The sequence below is a fragment of the Anolis carolinensis genome, unplaced genomic scaffold (assembly GCF_035594765.1).
Source record: "Anolis carolinensis isolate JA03-04 unplaced genomic scaffold, rAnoCar3.1.pri scaffold_27, whole genome shotgun sequence".
Lineage (NCBI taxonomy): Eukaryota > Metazoa > Chordata > Lepidosauria > Squamata > Dactyloidae > Anolis > Anolis carolinensis.
This window is the reverse complement of record NW_026943836.1, coordinates 264,140-286,600: the sequence shown is the minus strand read 5'-3', so window position 1 is coordinate 286,600 and position 22,461 is coordinate 264,140. Positions and strand designations below refer to the sequence as shown.

At 45.0% G+C, this 22,461-nt stretch overlaps 1 protein-coding gene across 3 annotated transcripts in view; it reads left to right on the top strand.

Annotated features, from left to right (window-relative positions):
* The window catches only part of ift172 (intraflagellar transport 172), a 76,094-nt gene extending 53,633 nt beyond the window's left edge, over window positions 1–22,461 (top strand). For 2 of the 3 annotated variants that reach the window (XM_062966693.1, XM_062966691.1), the window contains 20 exons: window positions 277–393; window positions 2,559–2,701; window positions 2,884–2,977; window positions 3,731–3,795; window positions 3,902–4,082; window positions 5,446–5,555; window positions 5,740–5,869; window positions 5,946–6,044; window positions 6,177–6,286; window positions 7,389–7,452; window positions 7,620–7,706; window positions 8,762–8,878; window positions 8,974–9,084; window positions 12,483–12,602; window positions 17,770–17,865; window positions 19,759–19,818; window positions 19,917–20,015; window positions 20,706–20,859; window positions 21,044–21,189; window positions 22,283–22,461. In XM_062966693.1, coding sequence (XP_062822763.1) covers window positions 277–393; window positions 2,559–2,701; window positions 2,884–2,977; window positions 3,731–3,795; window positions 3,902–4,082; window positions 5,446–5,555; window positions 5,740–5,869; window positions 5,946–6,044; window positions 6,177–6,286; window positions 7,389–7,452; window positions 7,620–7,706; window positions 8,762–8,878; window positions 8,974–9,084; window positions 12,483–12,602; window positions 17,770–17,865; window positions 19,759–19,818; window positions 19,917–20,015; window positions 20,706–20,859; window positions 21,044–21,189; window positions 22,283–22,372 — 2,193 coding nt within the window. In that variant the 3' untranslated portion in view covers window positions 22,373–22,461. The remainder of the gene's footprint in view (window positions 1–276; window positions 394–2,558; window positions 2,702–2,883; window positions 2,978–3,730; window positions 3,796–3,901; window positions 4,083–5,445; window positions 5,556–5,739; window positions 5,870–5,945; window positions 6,045–6,176; window positions 6,287–7,388; window positions 7,453–7,619; window positions 7,707–8,761; window positions 8,879–8,973; window positions 9,085–12,482; window positions 12,603–17,769; window positions 17,866–19,758; window positions 19,819–19,916; window positions 20,016–20,705; window positions 20,860–21,043; window positions 21,190–22,282) is intronic. The other variant, XM_062966692.1, reaches the window with a different exon arrangement.

The following is a 22,461-nucleotide window of genomic DNA, read 5'->3' as shown; positions in this document are numbered from 1 at the left end:
GGCACAGACTAACTGCTTCTTTTTCAAACCTGCACTTCTCCTCCAAAACAGCAGTTGGCTCCACCCACCTCTCCATGGCAACCAACTCATGAGTGCAGAGTAACTGAAATATTGACCCTTTTAAAACGCAATTAAACATGACATCTGTAAACTAAAAAAATCATACTTCATTACACATGGCAGTGTGGACAAGGGGGCATATGCGGGGGGGGGGGGGGGGGGGCACAGCATGGAGGGCAGGCCTTCCCTTTGCTGACCGGTTGTCTGTTGGTGCAGGAGCTGGAGGCCGAGGGGCGCCTGCAGGAGGCCGAGTATCACTACCTGGAGGCCAAGGACTGGAAGGCGGCCGTCAACATGTACCGCGTCAGCAACATGTGGGACGAGGCCTACCGGGTGAGAGCTGCACTGGGGGGCTGCTGGGTGTCAGCCCCAAATGGGACAGGGCCACCCTTGGGGAGCCCCGGGGTCAAAGGCAGATGAGGTCTTGTTGTTGCCGCTGCACAGCCTTCGTCTTGGAGACACCACCCACCCCACCTGCTCCCCTTCTGCCCCGGGGCTCTTGAGGGGGAGCACTAAGCCTTTGGCCAGTAAAGTAATGCAGGACAAGAAATAAATACGGAATACAGTAGAGTCTCACTTATCCAACATTCGCTTATCCAACGTTCTGGATTATCCAGCGCAGTTTGACTCCTGCCCCGATCCACAGCTGTTTCTCTAAACAGCAAGGATTGAACTTTTTATGGATTTGATTTCTGACAATCTTGCTACTGTAAGTTCATTTTTTGCAGTTCTATCTTTTTTGTAGTCAATTTGTTAGTAGCCAATGTTTTTGTAGTCAATGTTTTCAATATACCGTAGAGTCTCACTTATCCAACATAAACGGGCCGGCAGAACATTGGATAAGCAAATATGTTGGATAATAAGGAGAGATTAAGAAAAAGCCTATTAAACATCAAAATTTTACAACATCATGATTTTACAAATTAATCACCAAAACATCATGTTATACAACAAATTTGACAGAAAAAGTAGTTCATTACACATTAATGCTATGTAGTAATTACTGTATTTACAAATTTAGCACCAAAATATCACAATGCATTGAAAACATTGATTACAAAAATGCATTGGATAATCCAGAATGTTGGATAAGTGAGTGTTGGATAAGTGAGACTCTACTGTAATGCAATGCTTTGGTGCTAAATTCATAAATACAGTAATTACAACATAACGTTACCATGTTTTGGACTACTTTTTCTGTCGATTTGTTGTAAAACATGATTTTTTTGGTGCTTATTTGTAAAATCATAATGTAATTTGACGTTTAATAGTCTTTTCCTTAATCCCTCCTTATTATCCAGCATTTTCACTTATCCAACGTTCTGCCTGCCAGTTTGTGTTGGATAAGTGAGACTCTACTGTATATGTAATTGACAATTGGAATGGCCCCAGTCTACGATTTAGGATCATGTGATTTTAATGTTTATATTAGGTGGTTTTGATTCTATGTCCTTCTGTCTAAATAAGTGCTTTATCTTACGTTTAATCATTTTATCGATTTTAATGTATAGTTATGTGCTTCTTGTTTAGATTTTATGATTTGGTTTTATATGTATGTCAGGCAATGAATTTTGCCATTATTATGTTGTAAACAGCTTCGAGTCCCTGTCCCCGCCCCTCGGGGTGAGAAAAGCGGTATATAAATACATTGAATAAATACCTGCCCCTTGAGACAACGTTAGGGCCTTTGCTGGGCTGGGTCATGGGAATAACTCTCTGGATCCCCCCCCCCCCCCCCAATTTACATGACCTGTACGAAGACTTATTGAGGATTCTGGATGAATAGATTCTAATTTTGACATGCTTAAAATTTTATATAATGTGATTTTATTTTGTATGGTATCTGTTTTTATATGAATTGTCGTTTTGTACGTTGTCTTATATGAATGGTTGTTTTGTACATTGTTTTTAGGCGTTGAATTTTTGCCTATTTATTATAAACCTGCTATACAAAATCCCAGAATACTTGTAAAGTATCTACGCAAACAGAAGATGGTCTATGTACAAAGAACATATGTCCAAATAGCATATGGTATTATTAAAGTTCCCCGTACAAAGCTCAGTTTGGCAGTACCAGACAAAATGAAAAGGAGCAACTTGCGAAGACTTTCTAGAGAGCGGTGCTCCATCATTATTTACTTCATTCCAGGATACAGCAACACGACCAACCGTCTGTTTACTTTGTTTGGAAGATATTTTCATTGACTATTTATCCCTGAAGCCTATATACATTGGAACCAAATATCAGACTTGGATAACTTTTGTGTTAGAGCTGTTGCTCCTTTTCATTTTGTCTGGTACTGCCAAATTGAGCTTTGTACGGGGAACTGTAATAATACTATATGCTATTTGGGCATATTTTCTTTGTGCATAGACTATCTTGTGTTTGTGTAGATATTTATTGTAAGCCTCCTTGAATCCCCTTGGGGAGTAAGGCGGGGTAAAAGTGATGTAAATAAATAAATAAATCTCCCTCTGTTCTTTTCTTTTTGGGACAGGTGGCCAAGGCTCATGGAGGAGCCAATTCACACAAACACGTGGCCTTTCTGTGGGCAAAGAGCCTTGGCGGGGAGGCCTCTGTGAAGCTGCTCAGCAAATTTGGGCTCCTGGAGATGGCCATTGACCACGCAGCTGACAACAGGTACGTCATGGGGGTGAGGGAGGTGGCGGAGGGTCTGTGCAGGACCCCGCATCATCCTCATCATCCACTGGGTGGGAGAGATGGGTCTCCCCTTCCACCACATCACACAGACCTCCCCCATGTGGCTGGACGGAAGGGTCTCCCCAACCACTGTCCCTCTTCCTTTGCTTCTCCTCCTGCAGCATGTTTGACTTTGCCTTTGAGCTGGCCAGGCTTTCCCTGAAGCAGAGGCTCCCCGAGATCCACTTCAAATATGCCTCCTTCTTAGAAGATGAGGTGCGTGTTTGCGAGTTGGGGGGGGAGGGGCAACTGGTAGCTGCTCCCAATGGGGCTGCCCTCTTCCTTTTTGGAGATGGGGTGTTGATGTTGTTGGGAATTGACGAGCCGCGAAGCTCTAATCACCCCCTTTATGAGGTAAATTCCCATTAAAATAGCAGAGTAAAATGCAGCAGTGAGACTTACGCGGTGTGAGTTTAGGAAAGCCTCTGTGTCTTCAGGAAGGCAAAGGACCGCAAAGTTAGCTTTAAAGTTTAAAAGCATTTATTGAGGTAAAAAGAAATCCATTCATGGATAGAAAAGGTTTGGAGCTAACTAGCTAATCTATCCTGTTCTAATACACTTAGACAGATCAAAATAACAAAGATCTAGATAGCTACATCTTGTAAAATAGGAGCGGACAGAGTGTGTCCTCTCTCTGGAACAAAGCAGGAAGATGGAATGGCGACCAAGCCTTGTGGGTCGCTTCTTCTCTAGGGCCATAAACATTCCAAAAGCCAAATTGGGGGAAGTTACATCAAAGCCCTAGGAGAGATCACATTTCTAAAGCATCAAAGGGTGGGGTTGACCTTAACAGGACATGAGGGAGGAAACAATAGTAAATCCTAATCAAAGCATGCATGGAACTGGGGAAGGTGTCCCTAACTCTTTTCTAGGCTTCCTATCTAACCATAGAGACTCAAGCAGTGCAGGATGACATTTTTCCAACAGATGTACCTTACCTCACCTTCCTTTCCCTTCCCTTGAACTCAGGGCAAGTTTGAAGAAGCCGAAGTGGAGTTTGTGAAGGCAGGGAAGCCCAAGGAGGCGGTCCTGATGTGAGTCTGGGGGAGGGGGGTCCGTTCCACTGTACCAGGCCCCTCCCCTTCCCTCCCTCCCCTTCCTCTTAACCACGTTGCCCCCCTCCCTTCCTTCACCCCGAAGGTACGCTCATGCCCAGAACTGGGGGGCCGCACAGCGCGTGGCGGAGGCCCACGACCCGGAGAGCGTGGTGATTGTGCTGGTGGGCCAGGCGGACGCGGCCTTCAAGCAGAAGGAGTTCCAGAAGGCCGAGGCCCTCCTCCTGCGCGCCCAGCGCCTGGACCTGGCCGTCAAGCACTACAAGGTGGGACCCCCCCCCCATTGCCTTCCTCTCCTTTGGGGGGGCTTAAGGGGCTTGGGCACAGGAGGAGGAGAGGGGAAGCGGTGGCCCTTAGAACTGGGGTGAGACTGCCTTTTCAAACAAGGATTCTTTTTATTGTGAGAGGGTATCTCAGAGCTTTTAGACAAAGAACGACATTTGGCATACAGACATGCAGATTCTATATAACTAAATTGGATTCCACAATCCTACTTACAAATATTTAATATAAACACATTGTTTCCCCCCAAAAGTCAGCAATGTCAACATGTAATTATTTGTCACAGTTCTTATCAGCAACTTTTAAATACAGTTCAGCAAGCAGGCTGTTAGTCATTGCAGGCCTTAATATTTTTGAATGGTGTTTTCAAAATGATTAGTTCCCATTCATTCATTACTTCAGTTCTGTTCTGTCACACGCTGGGCCTGTAGCTATTGTCTTTGTATAGGACGTATACTTTAAGCCAGGGCGCCTTAAAGAGAGGTTCTTGAGGATTTTCCTGAAAAGGATAGTCCTTTGAGTCTTTAATGAGATAACAAAGTCTTTATTATAGAACAAATAATAAATCTTCAAGGAGTCAAATAACACTTCAAGGTTTCCTTAATAAACTGTTGGCCTTTTCAGTCTTGTCCCCAGGGGACAGGCAATTGGCTTTGGATAATTGTGCTTTCTCTAAAAACCCCTTATAACCTCTCCTAGGCTGTCTATTATATGGGCCTAGCTGATGTGGGACCCACTACCGATTCCAAATGCGTCTGGGTATTGAGTGGACCTACCAACCAAGGCTTGCAGATGTTTCAGCTGGGGTTGCATGGATCTGTGGTGCTGTTCCCTCTCCGAGGTTTCTTTGGAAACTTTAGGGCTGTTTCCCTCAGGAGCTGTGAGGCTGAGAGGCTGTGAGCTCTTAGCCAGAACCTTTGGGACCTTTCCCCTGGAATTTCTGTTTCTGATTCCTCGGATGTTCTATATCCCCGGATGTTCTTGAGATATGAAGCTTTTCTTCGGGACGAGCTGGTCTACGTTCTATAGCTGAGCTTCCTTAAGTGAGACTGACGTAAAAATGGCTCCTTCCCTCCCAGAGCCCTGAACAAGGGGCAGAACCAAACTTAATGATGATGGACAGGCGGCCTGCCCTATGACTGCAAACATTAGCAGAAAGAAAATAAAGTTGGAGCTTCTGGTACAGCCGTACCAGCACAAGTTCAGTTCATTCATGCCCACACCGATCAAATCTGCATTTATCAAAACTGCCCATCGTATTTCCGTGACAGGAGGGGAGGGGCAGCAAGAGCCTTCTGAGGTGATGCAGCCCCCCCCCCCCCGTCCCTCCTCTCCTCCCTCTTCCAGGAGGCCGGCATGTGGATGGACGCCCTCAGGGTCTGCAAGGAGTACCTGCCCGGAGACCTGGAGGCCCTGCAGGAGGAGTACGAGCAGGAAGTGGCCAAGAAGGGGCCCAGGTGAGTGAGGGGGGAGTGGGGGTGACAGGTTGGGACAATCTCCTCTGGCAGGGAGGGGGAAAGGGCTCCGCTCACCTCTTCCCCATGGCTGGGGCTGCCAAGCGGGTGTCCTTTGGGGGCTCTCTCCCCCGACCCCTGTGCCCCATCGTGGAGGGCTGACCCTTGTGGGCCTGGTGTCCTGCAGGGGCCTGGAGGGGCTGGTGGAGCAGGCTCGCGAGTGGGAGCAGGCCGGGGAGTACGTGCGTGCCGTGGACTGCTACCTGAAAGTGCGGGACCCCAGCAACAGCGCCCTGGCGGAGAAGTGCTGGATGAAGGTGGGCGGGGTCTCCAGGTGGGAGGGAGGGGTCTGCGAAGGGGCCACGACCTCTGAGCCCCCCTCTTTCCCGACAGGCGGCAGAGCTGGCCATCAAGTTCCTGGGGCAGCCGCGCAGCACGGAGGTGGTGCGGACGGTGGGGCCCCTGCTGGTGGGCCTGGGCAAGTTCAACGTGGTGAGTGGGGGGGTGGGCAGCGGGAGGGGGCGCAGTTCTTCCTGGCACCAGCCAGGCCGGACAAGCCCACCTCCTCCGTGGTATGGCAGTGACCCCTCCCTCCCCTCCCCTCCCTCCCCTTCCCTTCCGCAGGCGGCAGAGCTCTACCTGAACCTGGACCTGATCAAGGAGGCCATTGACGCCTTCATGGAGGGCGAGGAGTGGAACAAGGCCAAGCGGGTGGCCAGGGAGCTGGAGCCCAGGTGACACAGACCACCCCCCACCTGGTCAACAGCTCGCTGTCTGTCACCATTTCTGGAATGTTAGAAGGTCTCTTATATAGAAATATTTTGCTGATACTGTCCCAAAGTTGTAAATTACTGACAGACAACTTCCATCCTGGAACATGTTGATTCCATCTCAGTTTCCTGACAGATGTTGACTCTGTTTGATTGTTGCAAGCAAACACAAGGCTTGTATTGACTTCCTCCTTAACATAAACATTTGTAAACATTTGTAAACAGAGAAGCCATTGAAATCCACAAGCATGTGGACAACTTCAACAGAAAGGAAGAAACCATGAAAATGAACAAAATCTGGCTACCAGTATTAAAAAATTCAAAAATCAGAACAGTAGATGGGAACCAACACTCTGAGGACAGAGGACAGCTAATAACTGAACAAAGGATGCCCCCAGTCAAGAGACAAAAACCTTTCCAATACTAATTAGGGTGATTAACTGAAACATTAATGCTGGCTTCCCAGTGACAAAGGACTCTTGCCACATCCTGGACTCTCCACAGATATATATTCTTTCCTTTCCTTACTTAATTTCTCCATACCTCACAACCTCTGAGGATGCCTGCCATAGATGTGGGCAAAACTTCAGGAGAGAATACTTCTGGAACATGGCCACACAGCCCGAAAAACATACAACAACCCTGTAAACATTTCCTTAACTTAAAAGAGCCATTGTCTCTGATTAATGTAAACATGTTGTTTCCCCCAAAAGTTCAACAAGTCAGCAAATGTTGGCAGATATTAACAGATGTAAACATTGTCACAGTTCTTCTCACAGTTCGGCAACTTTTAATTACAGTTCAGCAAGCAGTCATTGCAGGCCTTAATCTTAGAATTGTGTCTTCAGCCAAATTAGGCCCCATCCAAACAACTTTTGTACAATTCCTTCATCCCCACACATATTAATTCCACATTTATCTAATCTGCACATCATATTAATGTGGCATTGGGATCCCACCTTCCTTCTCTCCCCTTCCACCGCCTTTAGGGTCTCCTCTCTTGTCCCAGACCCTCCTTCCATCCATCATTGCATCCCTCCATCATCCCTCTGTCGTTCCTTTGCAGGTATGAGGAGTACGTGGACCAGCACTACAAGGAGTACCTCAAGAACCAGGGCAAAGTGGACTCGGTGAGTGGCGGCTCTGGGGAGACAGTGCGGTGGGAAGAGGAGTCTGGTTGGATGACCATCTGCGGGGAGGGTGTGTGCGTGACTGGAGGGATGCAGAAGGGCGTTGGTCATGTGCTAGGCGGGTTCTCCAAATAACCCGCCGTAACCACAGCCTCCTTTCCTGGCAGCTGGTGGGCGTGGACGTGGTAGCCGCCCTGGACATGTATGTGGAGCGGGAGCAGTGGGAGAAGTGCCTGGAGACGGCTGCCAAGCAGGTGTGTTGTGGGGGTGGGAGGTGTCATGACGCAGTGCCAGGGGTCGGGGTGCGTGATGGGTGGGTTTCTTCAACCACCATCGATCAATCATGCTCCCGACCAGGACCCTGATGAATTGGTGAATTTCTGCCCTCACCAATTTATTTATTTATTTACAGTATTTATATTCCGCCCTTCTTTCTCACCCCGAAGGGGACTCAGGGCGGATTACAATGAACACATATATGGCAAACATTCAATGCCAACAGACAAACAACATACCTTATACAGACTCAGAGGCATTTTTAACATTTTTCCAGCTTCACAATTCCAGCCACAGGGGGAGCTATTGCTTCACCGTCCAGAAGTGGCTGTACTTCCTCATTCCCTTCCTCGTGTTTTGCTGGCAGTTTTATGGTGTTGTAAATTAGTTAAATTAGCCTCCCCGCATAAAGCGTCCCTAAATTTCCCTAATTGACAGGTGCAACTGTCTTTCAGGGCTGCATAGGTCAACAGCAAGCCGGGGCTATTAATGGTTGGAGGCTTAACCCGACCCGGGCTTCGAACTCATGACCTCTCGGTCAGTAGTGATTTCTAGCAGCTGGTTACTAGCCGGCTGCGCCACAGCCCGGCCCCTCCAAAGTCCTCCAAAGTCAGACTCAAAGACATCTGCAGTCTGAAGTTCAAACATCTATTTAATATTTACAGAGATATTTACAATTGCCGCAAAGTCCATCGCTCAAAGCCGGCATTCTTCGGCTCGGCTCTTCTCAGACACAGTTCAACAGAGAGAGATAAGAAGGCACATTCCTTAGTCCGAAGGCCGGAAATCATGTCTCATAGGTCACAGCAGGCTGTCAGTCAAACTGGCCTGCTGTTAACTGTTTTATTGCTGAAACACACTCTTGCAAAACAGCAGAAACACTTGATTTACATGTCATATACACACAACCAAAATTCAAGAGGAGGCGGCTGTGGAGACGGAGGCATCAGCGTCATCCCCATTGGCCCCTTGAGACTGGGAAGGCCGCCGTCTCCTCGCACCAGTCCTGACCCTTCCTTTTCCGCCGCCACAGAACTACAAGGTGCTGCACAAGTACGTGGCCCTGTACGCCACGCACCTGATCCGGGAGGGCAGCTGGGAGAAGGCCCTGGGCCTCTACGTCCAGCACGGAGCCCCCGCCAACGGGCAGGTGAGCAGGGCAGGGGTGCAGGGAGGGGTCCGGGCTGGGGAGGGGGGCACGGAGCACCACCCAAGGCCCTCCTCATTCCCGGCCTTTCCCTCCAGAACTTCAACATCTACAAGCGGCTCTTTGTGGAGATGGCCAACGCGAGCGGCATGAACAGCGCAGAGGCCTACCACCGCTGGGCCGACCTGCGCGACCTCCTCTTCGGCCTGGTGAGGCCACACCCGCCCCCTCCCTCCCCCTCCCATTGAGAAAAGGAGACAAAGTGACCAGGCTGCTTCCTTGCAAATCTGACACTCTCTATAGAGCATGGCGGGTGGACCAGACTCTTCTGGTCAGCCACAATTTTTGGATTGTAATAAGGTCTCTTATACCGCAATATTTCACTGATGTTGTCCCAAAAAGCTGTAAATTAATGATAGACATATTCCATCCTGGAACATGTTGATTCCATCTCAGTTTCCCGGCAGATGTTTACGTAACTGCTGTTGATTCTCAAGGAGCCTTGTGTTGACTTCCTTCTTAACATAAGGAAACCTTGTAATAATAATAATAATAATAATAATAATAATAATAATAATAATAATAATAATAATAATCTTTATTTATACCCCACCACCATCTCCCCACGGGGACTCGGGGCAACTCACATGGGGCCAGGCCCGACAAGCACAATTTACAAAAGCAACATCATAAATACATTGAACAATATACAATAAAAATAAAACAGAGTAAGACAATAAAACAAGAGTTAATACAACAGTAATAATATCAATCAACCACCAAGTGCAGTTCAGTCGACTTCATTGGTGGGGGGACTGCAGCAGCAATATAAAAATAACATCATCAGTTAAAACACCAGAATAAAAGGGACCTAATAAAATTCAGGATAGAGTTATAATGTCAACTGAGGCTGGTCATCCAGTGACTGTCTCACCAAAGGCCAACCTAAACATTGTAAACATTTCCTTAACTTGAAAGAGCCCTTGTCTCCGATTAACGTAAATGCATTGTTTCCCCCCAAAAGTTCATCCAGTCAGCAAACGATGACAGATGTAAACATTTCTCTTATCACTGTTACAGTTTTTATCACAGTTCAGCAACTTTTAATTACAGCTCATGAGTATAGTTAGTCATAGCAGGCCTTAATCTTTTAGAATTGTGTCTTTAGTGTAGTTAGTTGTTTCAGGCCTTAATCTTTTAGAATTGTGTCTTTAGTGTAGTTAGTCGTTTCAGGCCTTAATCTTTTAGAATTGTGTTTTAGTGTAGTTAGTCGTTTCAGGCCTTAATCTTTTAGAATTGTGTCTTTAGTGTAGTTAGTCGTTTCAGGCCTTAATCTTTTAGAATTGTGTCTTTAGTGTAGTTAGTCGTTTCAGGCCTTAATCTTTTAGAATTGTGTCTTTAGTGTAGTTAGTCGTTTCAGGCCTTAATCTTTTAGAATTGTGTCTTTAGTGTAGTTAGTCGTTTCAGGCCTTAATCTTTTAGAATTGTGTCTTTAGTGTAGTTAGTCGTTTCAGGCCTTAATCTTTTAGAATTGTGTCTTTAGTGTAGTTAGTCGTTTCAGGCCTTAATCTTTTAGAATTGTGTCTTTAGTGTAGTTAGTCGTTTCAGGCCTTAATCTTTTAGAATTGTGTCTTTAGTGTAGTTAGTTGTTTCAGGCCTTAATCTTTTAGAATTGTGTCTTTAGTGTAGTTAGTCGTTTCAGGCCTTAATCTTTTAGAATTGTGTTTTAGTGTAGTTAGTCGTTTCAGGCCTTAATCTTTTAGAATTGTGTCTTTAGCGTAGTTAGTCGTTTCAGGCCTTAATCTTTTAGAATTGTGTCTTTAGCGTAGTTAGTCGTTTCAGGCCTTAATCTTTTAGAATTGTGTCTTTAGTGTAGTTAGTCGTTTCAGGCCTTAATCTTTTAGAATTGTGTCTTTAGTGTAGTTAGTCGTTTCAGGCCTTAATCTTTTAGAATTGTGTCTTTAGTGTAGTTAGTCGTTTCAGGCCTTAATCTTTTAGAATTGTGTCTTTAGTGTAGTTAGTCGTTTCAGGCCTTAATCTTTTAGAATTGTGTCTTTAGTGTAGTTAGTCGTTTCAGGCCTTAATCTTTTAGAATTGTGTCTTTAGTGTAGTTAGTCGTTTCAGGCCTTAATCTTTTAGAATTGTGTCTTTAGTGTAGTTAGTCGTTTCAGGCCTTAATCTTTTAGAATTGTGTCTTTAGTGTAGTTAGTCGTTTCAGGCCTTAATCTTTTAGAATTGTGTCTTTAGTGTAGTTAGTCGTTTCAGGCCTTAATCTTTTAGAATTGTGTCTTTAGTGTAGTTAGTCGTTTCAGGCCTTAATCTTTTAGAATTGTGTCTTTAGTGTAGTTAGTCGTTTCAGGCCTTAATCTTTTAGAATTGTGTCTTTAGTGTAGTTAGTCGTTTCAGGCCTTAATCTTTTAGAATTGTGTCTTTAGTGTAGTTAGTCGTTTCAGGCCTTAATCTTTTAGAATTGTGTCTTTAGTGTAGTTAGTCGTTTCAGGCCTTAATCTTTTAGAATTGTGTCTTTAGTGTAGTTAGTCGTTTCAGGCCTTAATCTTTTAGAATTGTGTCTTTAGTGTAGTTAGTCGTTTCAGGCCTTAATCTTTTAGAATTGTGTCTTTAGTGTAGTTAGTCGTTTCAGGCCTTAATCTTTTAGAATTGTGTCTTTAGTGTAGTTAGTCGTTTCAGGCCTTAATCTTTTAGAATTGTGTCTTTAGTGTAGTTAGTCGTTTCAGGCCTTAATCTTTTAGAATTGTGTCTTTAGTGTAGTTAGTCGTTTCAGGCCTTAATCTTTTAGAATTGTGTCTTTAGTGTAGTTAGTCGTTTCAGGCCTTAATCTTTTAGAATTGTGTCTTTAGTGTAGTTAGTCGTTTCAGGCCTTAATCTTTTAGAATTGTGTCTTTAGTGTAGTTAGTCGTTTCAGGCCTTAATCTTTTAGAATTGTGTCTTTAGTGTAGTTAGTCGTTTCAGGCCTTAATCTTTTAGAATTGTGTCTTTAGTGTAGTTAGTCGTTTCAGGCCTTAATCTTTTAGAATTGTGTCCTCATGAGTGCAGTTAGTCATTGCGGGCCTTAATCTTTTAGAACTGTTTCTTCAAAATACTAAGGTCTTATTCATTCATTATTTTCATTCATACCCATACCTATCATATCCACGTTTATCAAATCCGTAGATTATATTTTCGTGACACTTTTGCTCAGCGCCCTCACAGCAGCAGGGAGTTGTCCGGGGTCTTCTTTGAGACATGTTTTGAGACATGCTGAGACATCCTTTGCCTTCTTCCTGACAGCATCATGGGGCTGGCTCATGTTCAACAAGAATACCAAGATCTTTTTTTCATATATCTCCAGGGACAAGTGTCCCTTCTATTGTACTTGTTTGTGGCCTCAGCGTAGAATTTTGCACGTTTCTCTGGAGCATTGCCTTGTGTTGTTTTCCACTGTTTTTTGGACTCATTGTTGCTTTGAGATTAGGGGAGGGGATTAGGGAAGGGGTCACCCAAGAGGCCTGTGTTTCTGTGGCCCCGGAGACCTCACGCTCCTCTCTCCATCTCAGCTGAGTTGTTTTCCTCTCTGCCCCATCTCTCTCTCTCTCTCTCTCTCTCTCAGTGTGAAAACCTGGTCAAGTCCAGCGAGGCCAACTCTCCTGCGCACGAGGAGTTTGAGCGCATGCTGCTTGTGGCCCACTACTGCGCCACCCGCTCCGCAGCACAGAGCATCAAGCAGCTGGTGAGGAGGGGAGAGGAAAGAGGGTAGAAAGAGTGTGGAATGGACTCTGCAAAAACTGCTTCTGCTGTATGTCATAAAAAGGGGAAATCGAAGGTTTTGCAAGTTTTGAAAATTGCTAATTTATTGTCAGTCAACATTTGATTTTTATACTTCTTTTTTATACCTATATACCTGGGTCCCATAAAAGTTTATCAGATGGAAGGGGTCATGAGTCGAAAAAGTATGAGAAACCATAGTCTAGATCAGGGGTCCCCAAACTAAGGCCCGGGGGCCGGATGCGGCCCTCCGAGGTCATTTACCTGGCCCCCGCCCTCACTTTTATAATATAAAATATTGTATATACATATAATATTGATAATATTATAATGTAATACAATATAACACTAATAATAATACCATATAATAATATTAATTATATATTCTAATTACATATAATATTACGAATAATATTACAGTATAGTGGCATAGTTCAATATAGTAATATATAATGCTAATATTGTGCTATGCTAATAATATAATATATTGTATGTACATATAATTTGTAAGCCACTCTGAGTCCCCTTTGGGGTGAGAAGGGTGTGATACAAATGTAGTAAATAAAGGCAGTAAATACATAATAAATAAATTTTAGACTTAGGCTCACCCAAAGTCTGAAATGACTTGAAGGCACACAACAACAACAACAACAACAACAACAACAACAACCCTAATTAATTTGACTATCTCATTGGCCAGAAGCAGGACCACACTTCCCATTGAAATCCTGATAAATGTATGTTGGTTAAAATTGTTTTTATTTTTAAATATTGTATTGTTCTTTCATTGTTGTTGTTGTTGTTTTTGCACTACAAATAAGATATGCAGTGTGCATCGGAATTTGTTTGTATTTTTTTTCATATAATAATCCGGCCCCTCAACAGTCAGAAGGATTGTGGACCGGCCCTCGGCTTAAAAAGTTTGAGGACCCCTGGTCTAGATCAATGATGGGCAACCTTATTTATTTATTATTTATTTACAGTATTTATATTCTGCCCTTCTCACCCCGAAGGGACTCAGGGTGGATCACATTACACATATAAGGCAAACATGCAATGCCTTAACATACAACAAAGACAGAGACAAACGCAGGCTCCGAGCAGGCCTCGAACTCATGACCTCTTGGTCAGAGTGATTTGTTGCAGCTGGCTGCAGCCGGCTGCTCACCAGCCTGCACCACAGCCCAGGCCCTTTTGCGCTTGGTGTGTCAAAATTCACCCAAAAACCTAGCATGACTTGGGTGGTGTGTCACTTTGAGAAAAAAACCATAATTTCACAATATATATAGTTTAATTAACAAAAATATATAATTGTAATATATAACTGTATTTAATAAATCAAAAACTATTTACTACCTTTATTTCCATGTACAACAATCTATGGTACCTCTTGCAGTTTCCACACTGATTTCTCTCTATTGTAGTTTCAATGTAGTCATGAATAATGAATAATATAATAGTAATAATATAATAATAATATACTACAATTATAATAGAATAATAGTATGTGTGTATATATATATATATATATATATATATATATATATATATATATATATAAAAGAGTGATGGCATCACGGCAATTCACAAAACAACAAAAGTACAGACCCCCCAACCTCAAAATTTGACAACACAACCCATCATCCACGCCTCAAGGTTGATACAACAAAAAGAAAAGAAAAATAAAGTCCTAATTAGAGGGAGAGCAATAATTTTTTTTATCCAATTGCTGCCAGTTTAGAGGGCTAATCTCTGCCCACTTGGTTGCCTAGCAACCAAGGGACAGCCAGGTTTCACTTAGGGGACAGGCAGATTTAGGCCTCACTTAGGCTTCTTCCACAGATTATCTAATTTGCACTGGATTATATGGCAGTGTAGACTCAAGGCCCTTCCACACAGCTATATAACCCATTTATAATCTTATATTATCTGCTTTGCACTGGATTATCTTGACTCCACACTGCCATATAATCCACTTCAGTGTGCATTTTATACAGCTGTGAAGAAGGGGCCTCATATAATCCAGTTCTGAGCAGATAATATAAGATTAGAAATATACAGTAGAGTCTCACTTATCCAACGTAAACAGGCCGGCAGGATAAGTGAATATGTTGGATAATAAGAAGGGATTCAGGAAAAGCCAATTAAACATCAAATCAGGTAATCGTTATACAAATTAAGCACCAAAACATCATATTATACAACAAATTTGACAGAAAAAGTAGTTCCATGCGCAGTAATGCTATGTAGTATTTACAGTAGAGTCTCACTTATCCAACACTCGCTTATCCAACGTTCTGGATTATCCAACACATTTCTGTAGTCAATGCTTTCAATATATCGTGATATTTTGGTGCTAAATTCATAAATACAGTAATTACTATATAGCATTACTGTGTACTGAACTACTTTTTCTGACAAATTTGTTGTCTAACATGATGTTTTGGTGCTTAATTTGTAAAATCATAACTTAATTTGATGTTTAATAGGGTTATCCTTAATTCCTCATTATCCAACATATTCGCTTATCCAACGTTCTGCCGGCCCGTTTATGTTGGATAAGTGAGACTCTACTGTACTGTATTTACAAATTTACCACTAAAATATCACAATGAATTTAAAACACTGACTACAAAAGCATTGATTATGAAAAGGCAGACTGCGTTGGATAATCCAGAACATTGTTTAAGCGAATGTTGGATAAGTGAGATTCTTCTTTAATATGAAATAATTACTGGGATAGAATAATGCAGAACAATATAATCTCTAAAACCAGGACAGTAAATAAACAGGGGAATTCCACACAGGAAACAATCAGGGCCAGCTAACACCTCCCAACAAAGTATTCCCATCATCAAAGTCTGGCAAAAACTGTTTTCTCAGGGCCACAGACAGTAGAAGCATATAAAATATCGCAAACAACATCACTCTGAAAACAAGGGTATTCCAGACAGGAAACAATCAGGGCCAGCTAACACCTCCCAACAAAGTATTCCCATCATCAAAGTCTGGAAAATCCTGTTTTCTCAGGGCCACAGACAGTAGAAGCACATAAAATATCGCAAACAACACCACTCTGAAAACAAGGGAATTCCAGACAGGAAACAATCAGGGCCAGCTAACACCTCCCAACAAAAAATTCACTCAGGGAGGAAACAGCCAGGCTTTAAAGCTGCAAGGCCATTACATCCTAATCATTTTTCCTAATTGCAGCATTCATACTTGCCTCCAACAAACAAAAAAAACCAATCAGAAATATTGTATATTCGCAACCTTTAGGAAATAATATCCCCTGATGGCGCAGCGTGTTAAAGCGCTGAGCTGCTGAACTTCTGGACCGAAAGGCCACAGGTTTGAATTGGGGGAGCGGAGAGAGCCCCCACTGTTAGCCCCAGCTTCTGCCAACCCAGAAGTTCAAAAACATGTAAATGTGAGTGCATCAATAGGTACTGCTCCGGTGGGAAGGTAACGCCGCTCCATGTAGTCATCCCACATGACCTTGGAGGAGTCTACGGACAACGCCGGCTCTTCGGCTTAGAAATGGAGATGAGCACCAACCTCCAGAGTAAGACACGACTGGACTTAACGTCAGGGGAAAATGTTTACCCTTGACCTTAACTACCACCAATTCCTCAGTACTTTATTTCCTATACCACCAGACTTCGCCACAGCAACGCGTGGCCGGGCACAGCTAGTGTGTGTGTGTGTGTATATATATATATATATATATATATATATATATATATATATATGTATAAATGTAATGTGCATATTTCCCATGGAGTAAACAACAAAACCACTGGACCAAATCACACCAAATTTGGCCACAAAAGACATTAGTCATCCAATCAATCTGCATGCGGCAGCGTGTCAGCAAAAATGGCTAGGCGTGTTAGTGCTGACACGCGTGTCATAGGTTGGCCATCACTGGTCTAGATCAAACTCTGAGAGTTTTAAATGTATTACAAGACAGTATTTCCATTTCCCACCTGTCCTTTGGTGTGTGAGAAGAGTATCCTACACCTGCTTAATATACAACTGAGTTGAGGGGCAATGTTTGCAAGGATTGTAGTACTTCAGGGTTCAAATAGAGAAGAATTTATTTTAGTGTTGCTCCATAAAATTACTTTTGGTGACAGGCTAAAAGTTGTATCGTTTACGCCAGGGGTCCCCAAACTAAGGCCCGTGGGCCGGATGCGGCCCTCCAAGATCATTTACCTGGCCCCCGCCCTCAGTTTTATAATATAATATTGTATACACATATAATATTGATGGTTATATTATAATGTAATACAATATAAAACTAATAATAATGCCATCATCGTCGTCTCACTCGTTCAGTCGTTTTCGACTCTTCGTGACCTCATGGACCAGTCCATATAATAATATTAATTATATATTATATATTACATGTAATATTACTAATAATATTACAATATAGTGTTTAGTTCAATATAGTAATATATAATGCTAATATTGTTCTATGCTAACAATATAATATATTGTATGTACATATAAATTGTAAGCCGCTGAGTCCTCTTTGGGGTGAGAAGGGCAGGATATAAATGTAGTAAATAAATAAACAATAAATATATAAATTTTTGACTTCGACTCGACCAAAATCTGAAATGACTTGAAGGCACACAACAACAACAATCCTAATTAATTTGACTATCTCGTTGGCCAGAAGCAGGTCCACACTTCCCATTGAAATCCTGATCTGTTTGTGTTGGTTAAAATTGTTTTTATTTTTAAATATTGTATTTTTCTTTCGTTGTTGTTGTTGTTGTTGCACTACAAATAAGACATATGCAGTATGCATAGGAATTTGTTTGTATTTTTTTTCAAATGATAATTCGGCCCCTCAAAAGTCTGAAGGATTGTTGACCGGCCCTCTGCTTTAAAAGTTTGAGGACCCCTGGTTTACGCTGTCTGTAAGCTATTTGAGCTTGGCCCCATGTAAGCCGCCCCGAGTCGATTCGGGGAGATGGAGGTGTGGTGTAAGAATAAAGTTGTTGTTGTAGAGAGGTGAAAAGGGACCCTTGCCTGGGCCAAGGGCAGGCAAAGGGGGCTTAGGGGGCTGGGGGCCGAGAAGCAGAGGCCACATGGGAATGGCACCCCTGTCTCCCCAGGACACCATGGCGGCCAAGCTCTCCGTCTCCCTCCTGCGACATACGGACATCATCCCGGTGGACAAAGCCTTCTACGAAGCAGGGATGGCGGCCAAGGTGAGCAGTCATCTTGTGCATTTGTAGAGAATCGCTATCTGTTTCTGTTTGTTTCAAATGGGCGCCTTTCCGAATGAGCCTTTTTGTTCCGCATCTGAAAATATGAATATTTTTGTCCCATTGGCGGCGATGGACTGGCTGCCCACGCTCCCCAGCACATGCTTTTTATTGGGGTTTGTCTCACCTTCTGTTGCACCTCAGTGCTGGTTCACCTTCCTCTTAACACACACTCCACTGTCACGCTTACTTCAAACGATCAGCATGAACACAGACCAAAGGTAGCTGCTATCAAAACCAATCTTTATTGAAGAACACACGACTTGGAAAAGTCGAGAATGACATAATGTTTACATACAATCATTTTTATTACCTTTGCTACAACGTCACACCACACGTAAATATCATCACCCAAACCCCACCCCATGTATCATATGACAATCACTACAACACAAACTACTCATTAAAATTGTTTTAATTCTCACTCCAGAATTTCCCATGCTTTGCTGCCAGGTGTCCGTAGGAGCTATCGAGGAGTGCGTATTGTTATGGCTCCGATTCAAGAGCTTGCAGACTCAGCTCTTGGAATCGGTCCCATGACACTCCACCACAGCAGACTTGGTTTTTAAAGTTGATTAATAAAAGATAGCAAAGTCTGAATAATCCAAATGCAAAGGTAATCTGTAGAATATAGTTCAAAGCCTCTAATATATCAAATCAGTCCTGAAAACAAGGCAGTATGAACTCCAGAATACAATCCTTTTCTATGAGCATAGACAAGGCAGGAGCTTAACTTCCAAAATCAACGTTGCTTTGTCTGAAATCTTTCCCTGTTTCTCCCTTATTTAACCATGCTTACAGGCCAAGAAAGCATTCCTTTGTCCTTGAGTTCCCACACGTTTACTAGCTATTCTAAGAGAACATCTGGGATGATGAACTCTTAACCTTAACCTTGTGCCTCTATCTAAGGAAGACTCCTCTGACTCGCTGCCAGAGCCACCTCGGATTTGTTGATGTTCTAAATTCTGTGAAAGGTCACCCTTACCACTGACTTCTGCTTCAATACTAGTCTATCACAAACTTCTGCTTCACTTCTAGCCTGCAACCTCTCTGACAATTCAGAGCCTTCAACATTTCCTTGGTCAGCCTGCATAAACCCAAATCCCCCTTCACAGTCAAAGTGCTCTCTGGTTGGGACTGAAGACAACCATGCTTGCGCCACCGCTGAGATCTCTTCATCGGAGCTAGCAGCGGACCCATAATTGGATCCCTGGCACAGGGCTGGGACATGCTGCATTTGCTAGCAGCTTGCTGGGGCTTGCCCTCCATGGCGTTTGCCAGTGGCTTTGCTCCGCAACCGTGCAGGCCCAGAAAGGCATGTGTCTGGTGTGCAGGCCCAAAGCACCGGCACCTGCCAGGGCCTGCAGCTGAGTGCCGAGTTACAGGCAGACAGCTGCAGGTCCTGGCAAGCAGCAGCGCCTTGGGACTGCATGCCACACACACACTCTTTCCAAGGAGAATATGTGTGTAGCGTGCAGGTCCAAAGCACCGGCATCTGCCAGGGCCTGCAGCTGAACACTGAAAATCAGGCGACCAAAAAGTTACAGTTCCCACTTTCCTTTCGTTTCACTATTATTTTGGTACTGGAGGGGGTTGTACCGTATTGTGCCATCTGAATGAAACAAGCTGGGGATGCAGGGTGTGTGTGTGTGTATTTGAGGGTCCTGGGGGTGGTTGTGGAGGCATCTTATCGGCCATTTAGAGGGGGTTCCTGCCTTCTCAGCTCCAGGCTCCCTGGGTTGGGAAGGGTGTGTTCGTGTGTGGAGAGGGGAGGGAAGCTCTTTGTCCTCACAGAAGAACCCCCCCCCCACCCAACCTGTTCCTCTTCTTCCTCAGGCTGTCGGTTGGGAGAACATGGCCTTCATCTTCCTGAACCGCTTCCTGGACCTGACAGACGTGAGCCTCCCTGTCCCTCTTGAAGTGCCGGGGGGGGGGGGGCGTGGCCATTGGGGTCTGCGCTGACTGCCTGCCTGCCTCCTCCGCTCCTTGCCCAGGCCATTGAGGAGGGCTCCCTGGACGCCTTGGACCACGCCGACTTCCAGAACACGGACATCCCTTTCGAGGTGCCCCTCCCGGCCAAGCAGCACGTCTCCGTGAGTGGTGGTCCTTTCTGGGAGGGAGGGAGGGGAGGCCAGGCAGAGGGGCACATCGCCCTCCATGCATATCCCCCTCCCTTTCCCCACATACCTGTTGGGAATGGATGAGCCGTTAAGCTCCAATCACCCTCTTTATGAGGTAAATTCCCATTAAAATAGCAGAGTAAAAATTGCAGCGGTGAGACTTACGTAAGTTTGGAAGGCCTCTGTGTCATCAGGAAGGCAAAGTTAGCTTTAAAGTTTAAAAGCATTTATTGAGGTAAAAAGAAATCCATTGATGGATAGAAGGGGTTTGGAGCTAACTAGCTAATCTATCCTGTTCTAATACACATAGACGGATTAAAATAACAAAGGTATAGATAGCTACATCTTGACTAATAGAACAAAGCAGGAAGCTGGAATGGCGACCAAGCCTCGTGGGTCGCTTCTTGTCTAGGGCCATAAACATTCCAAAGGCCAAATTGGGGAAGTTACGTCAAAGCCCTGGGAGAGATCACATTTCTAGGAACATCAAAGGGTGGGTTGACCTAAATAGGACGGGAAGCAGGAAACAATGGTGAATCCTATCTAGGCATGCTTTGTAAACGGGGAAAGGATTCCCTCAATCCAACTCTATCATCTATCTGACTACATTTGGACTTGAGTAGTCCAGGGGGATTCCCAACAATACCTGCCCTCTCCCCTCAGGAGGAGCATCGGGAGGAGGTGCGCGACTGGGTGCTGACCGTCTCGATGGACCAGCGTCTGGAGCAGGTGCTGCCGCAGGACGAGCGCGGCACCTACGAGGCCTCCCTGCTGGCCCCCTCCACCGGCGTGCGCTCCCTGCCCTGCCTGGTCACCGGTAAGGGGGACACAAGGGGGTGCCCCATGGGGGGGGGTCCCAATGACCTCCACCTGGCCCTTCGGAGGAGGCTTCAGGGCTGTCAGAACCAACAGTGCTGGAGATGGGTTTGGAAGCATGTCTTGGCGGGTTCTTTAAGGGGGGATCCCATGGGGAGGCGGGGGTCTTGCTGACCTCCCCCCAGGGACCGCTGTCCCGTCTTCTCTTCTCCACCCCTCCCTCCTCCCCTTGGCGCCAGGCTACCCAGTGCTGAGGAACAAGGTGGTCTTCAAAAGCCCCGGGAAGGAGGCCAACAAGGAGAGCTGGAACAAGTTCCTGATGGCCGTCAAGGTGAGGCAGGAGCGGGGGTCCTGGGGGAAGGGGGAGGCTGGGCCTGGGTCCCATGACCAGAGTGTGACCCCCAGGGCATGCTCCAGTGCCGTCCCTCCCTCCCTGGAATCCTAGAGTTGGAAGAGACCTGGTGGGCCACCCAGTCCAACCCGATTCTGCCAAGAAGCTGGAAAACCTCATTCAAAGCCCCCCTGACAGATGGCCATCCAGCCTCTGCTTCAAAGCCTCCAAAGGAGCCACACTCCCTCTGGGGCAGAGAGTTCCACTGCTGAACAGCTCTCTCACACAGGGAGGACGTTCTTCCTCATGTCCAAGTGGAATCTCCTTCCTTTCCTGTAGCTTGAAGCTGCTGTTCCATTGCGTCCTAGTCTCCAGGGCAGCAGAAAGCAAGCTCCCTCCCTCCTCTGGCTTCCCCTCTCTCACATCTTGATCCCTGGCCCTCATCCTGTCTCCTTTCTCTCAGCCTTTCTCTTCTGCAAGCTAAACATGCTCAGCTCTTTAAGCCGCTCCTCATAGGGCTTGTTCTCCAGACCCTTGATCCTTTGGACACATTCTCTGGACGCATCCCAGCTTAAGAGTCATCATCTCCAGGCCGGGCTGTGGCGCAGCTGGCTAGTAACTAGCTGCTATAAATCACTACTGACCGAGAGGTCATGAGTTCGAAGCCCGGGTCGGGTTAAGCCTCCGACCATTAAAAAAAAAAAAAGCCCCGGCTTGCTGTTGACCTATGCAGCCCCGAAAGACAGTTGCATCTGTCAAGTAGGGAAAATTTAGGTACGCTTTATGCGGGAGGTTAATTTAACTAATCTACAACACCATAAAACTGCCAGCAAAACACAAGGAAAAGAATGAGGAAGTACAGCCACCAATGGACAGTGAAGCAACAGCTCCCCCAGTGGCCGGAATCGTGAAGCTGGAAAGATGTTAAAAATGCCTCTGTGTCTGTCTAAAACTGAATGTTGTTTGTCTGTTGGCATTGAATGTTTGCCAGATATGTGTTCATTGTAATCCGCCCTGAGTCCCCTTCGGGGTGAGAAAGAAGGGCGGGATATAAATACTGTAAATAAATAAATCTCCCTTCACTCCCTTGCAGATGTCGCACAGCCCCCCCTGCCAGGACGTCCTGAGGTTCGTGGGCCAGTGGTGCGGGGGGCTGCCCAGCTCCAGCTTCTCCTTCCAGTGAAGGCCTGGCAGACAGGATCTCCCCCCCTCAAGACATTCCGGAAATCCTCCTTGTATTTATTCTCTTGGATTAAATCTTGTTTATACATA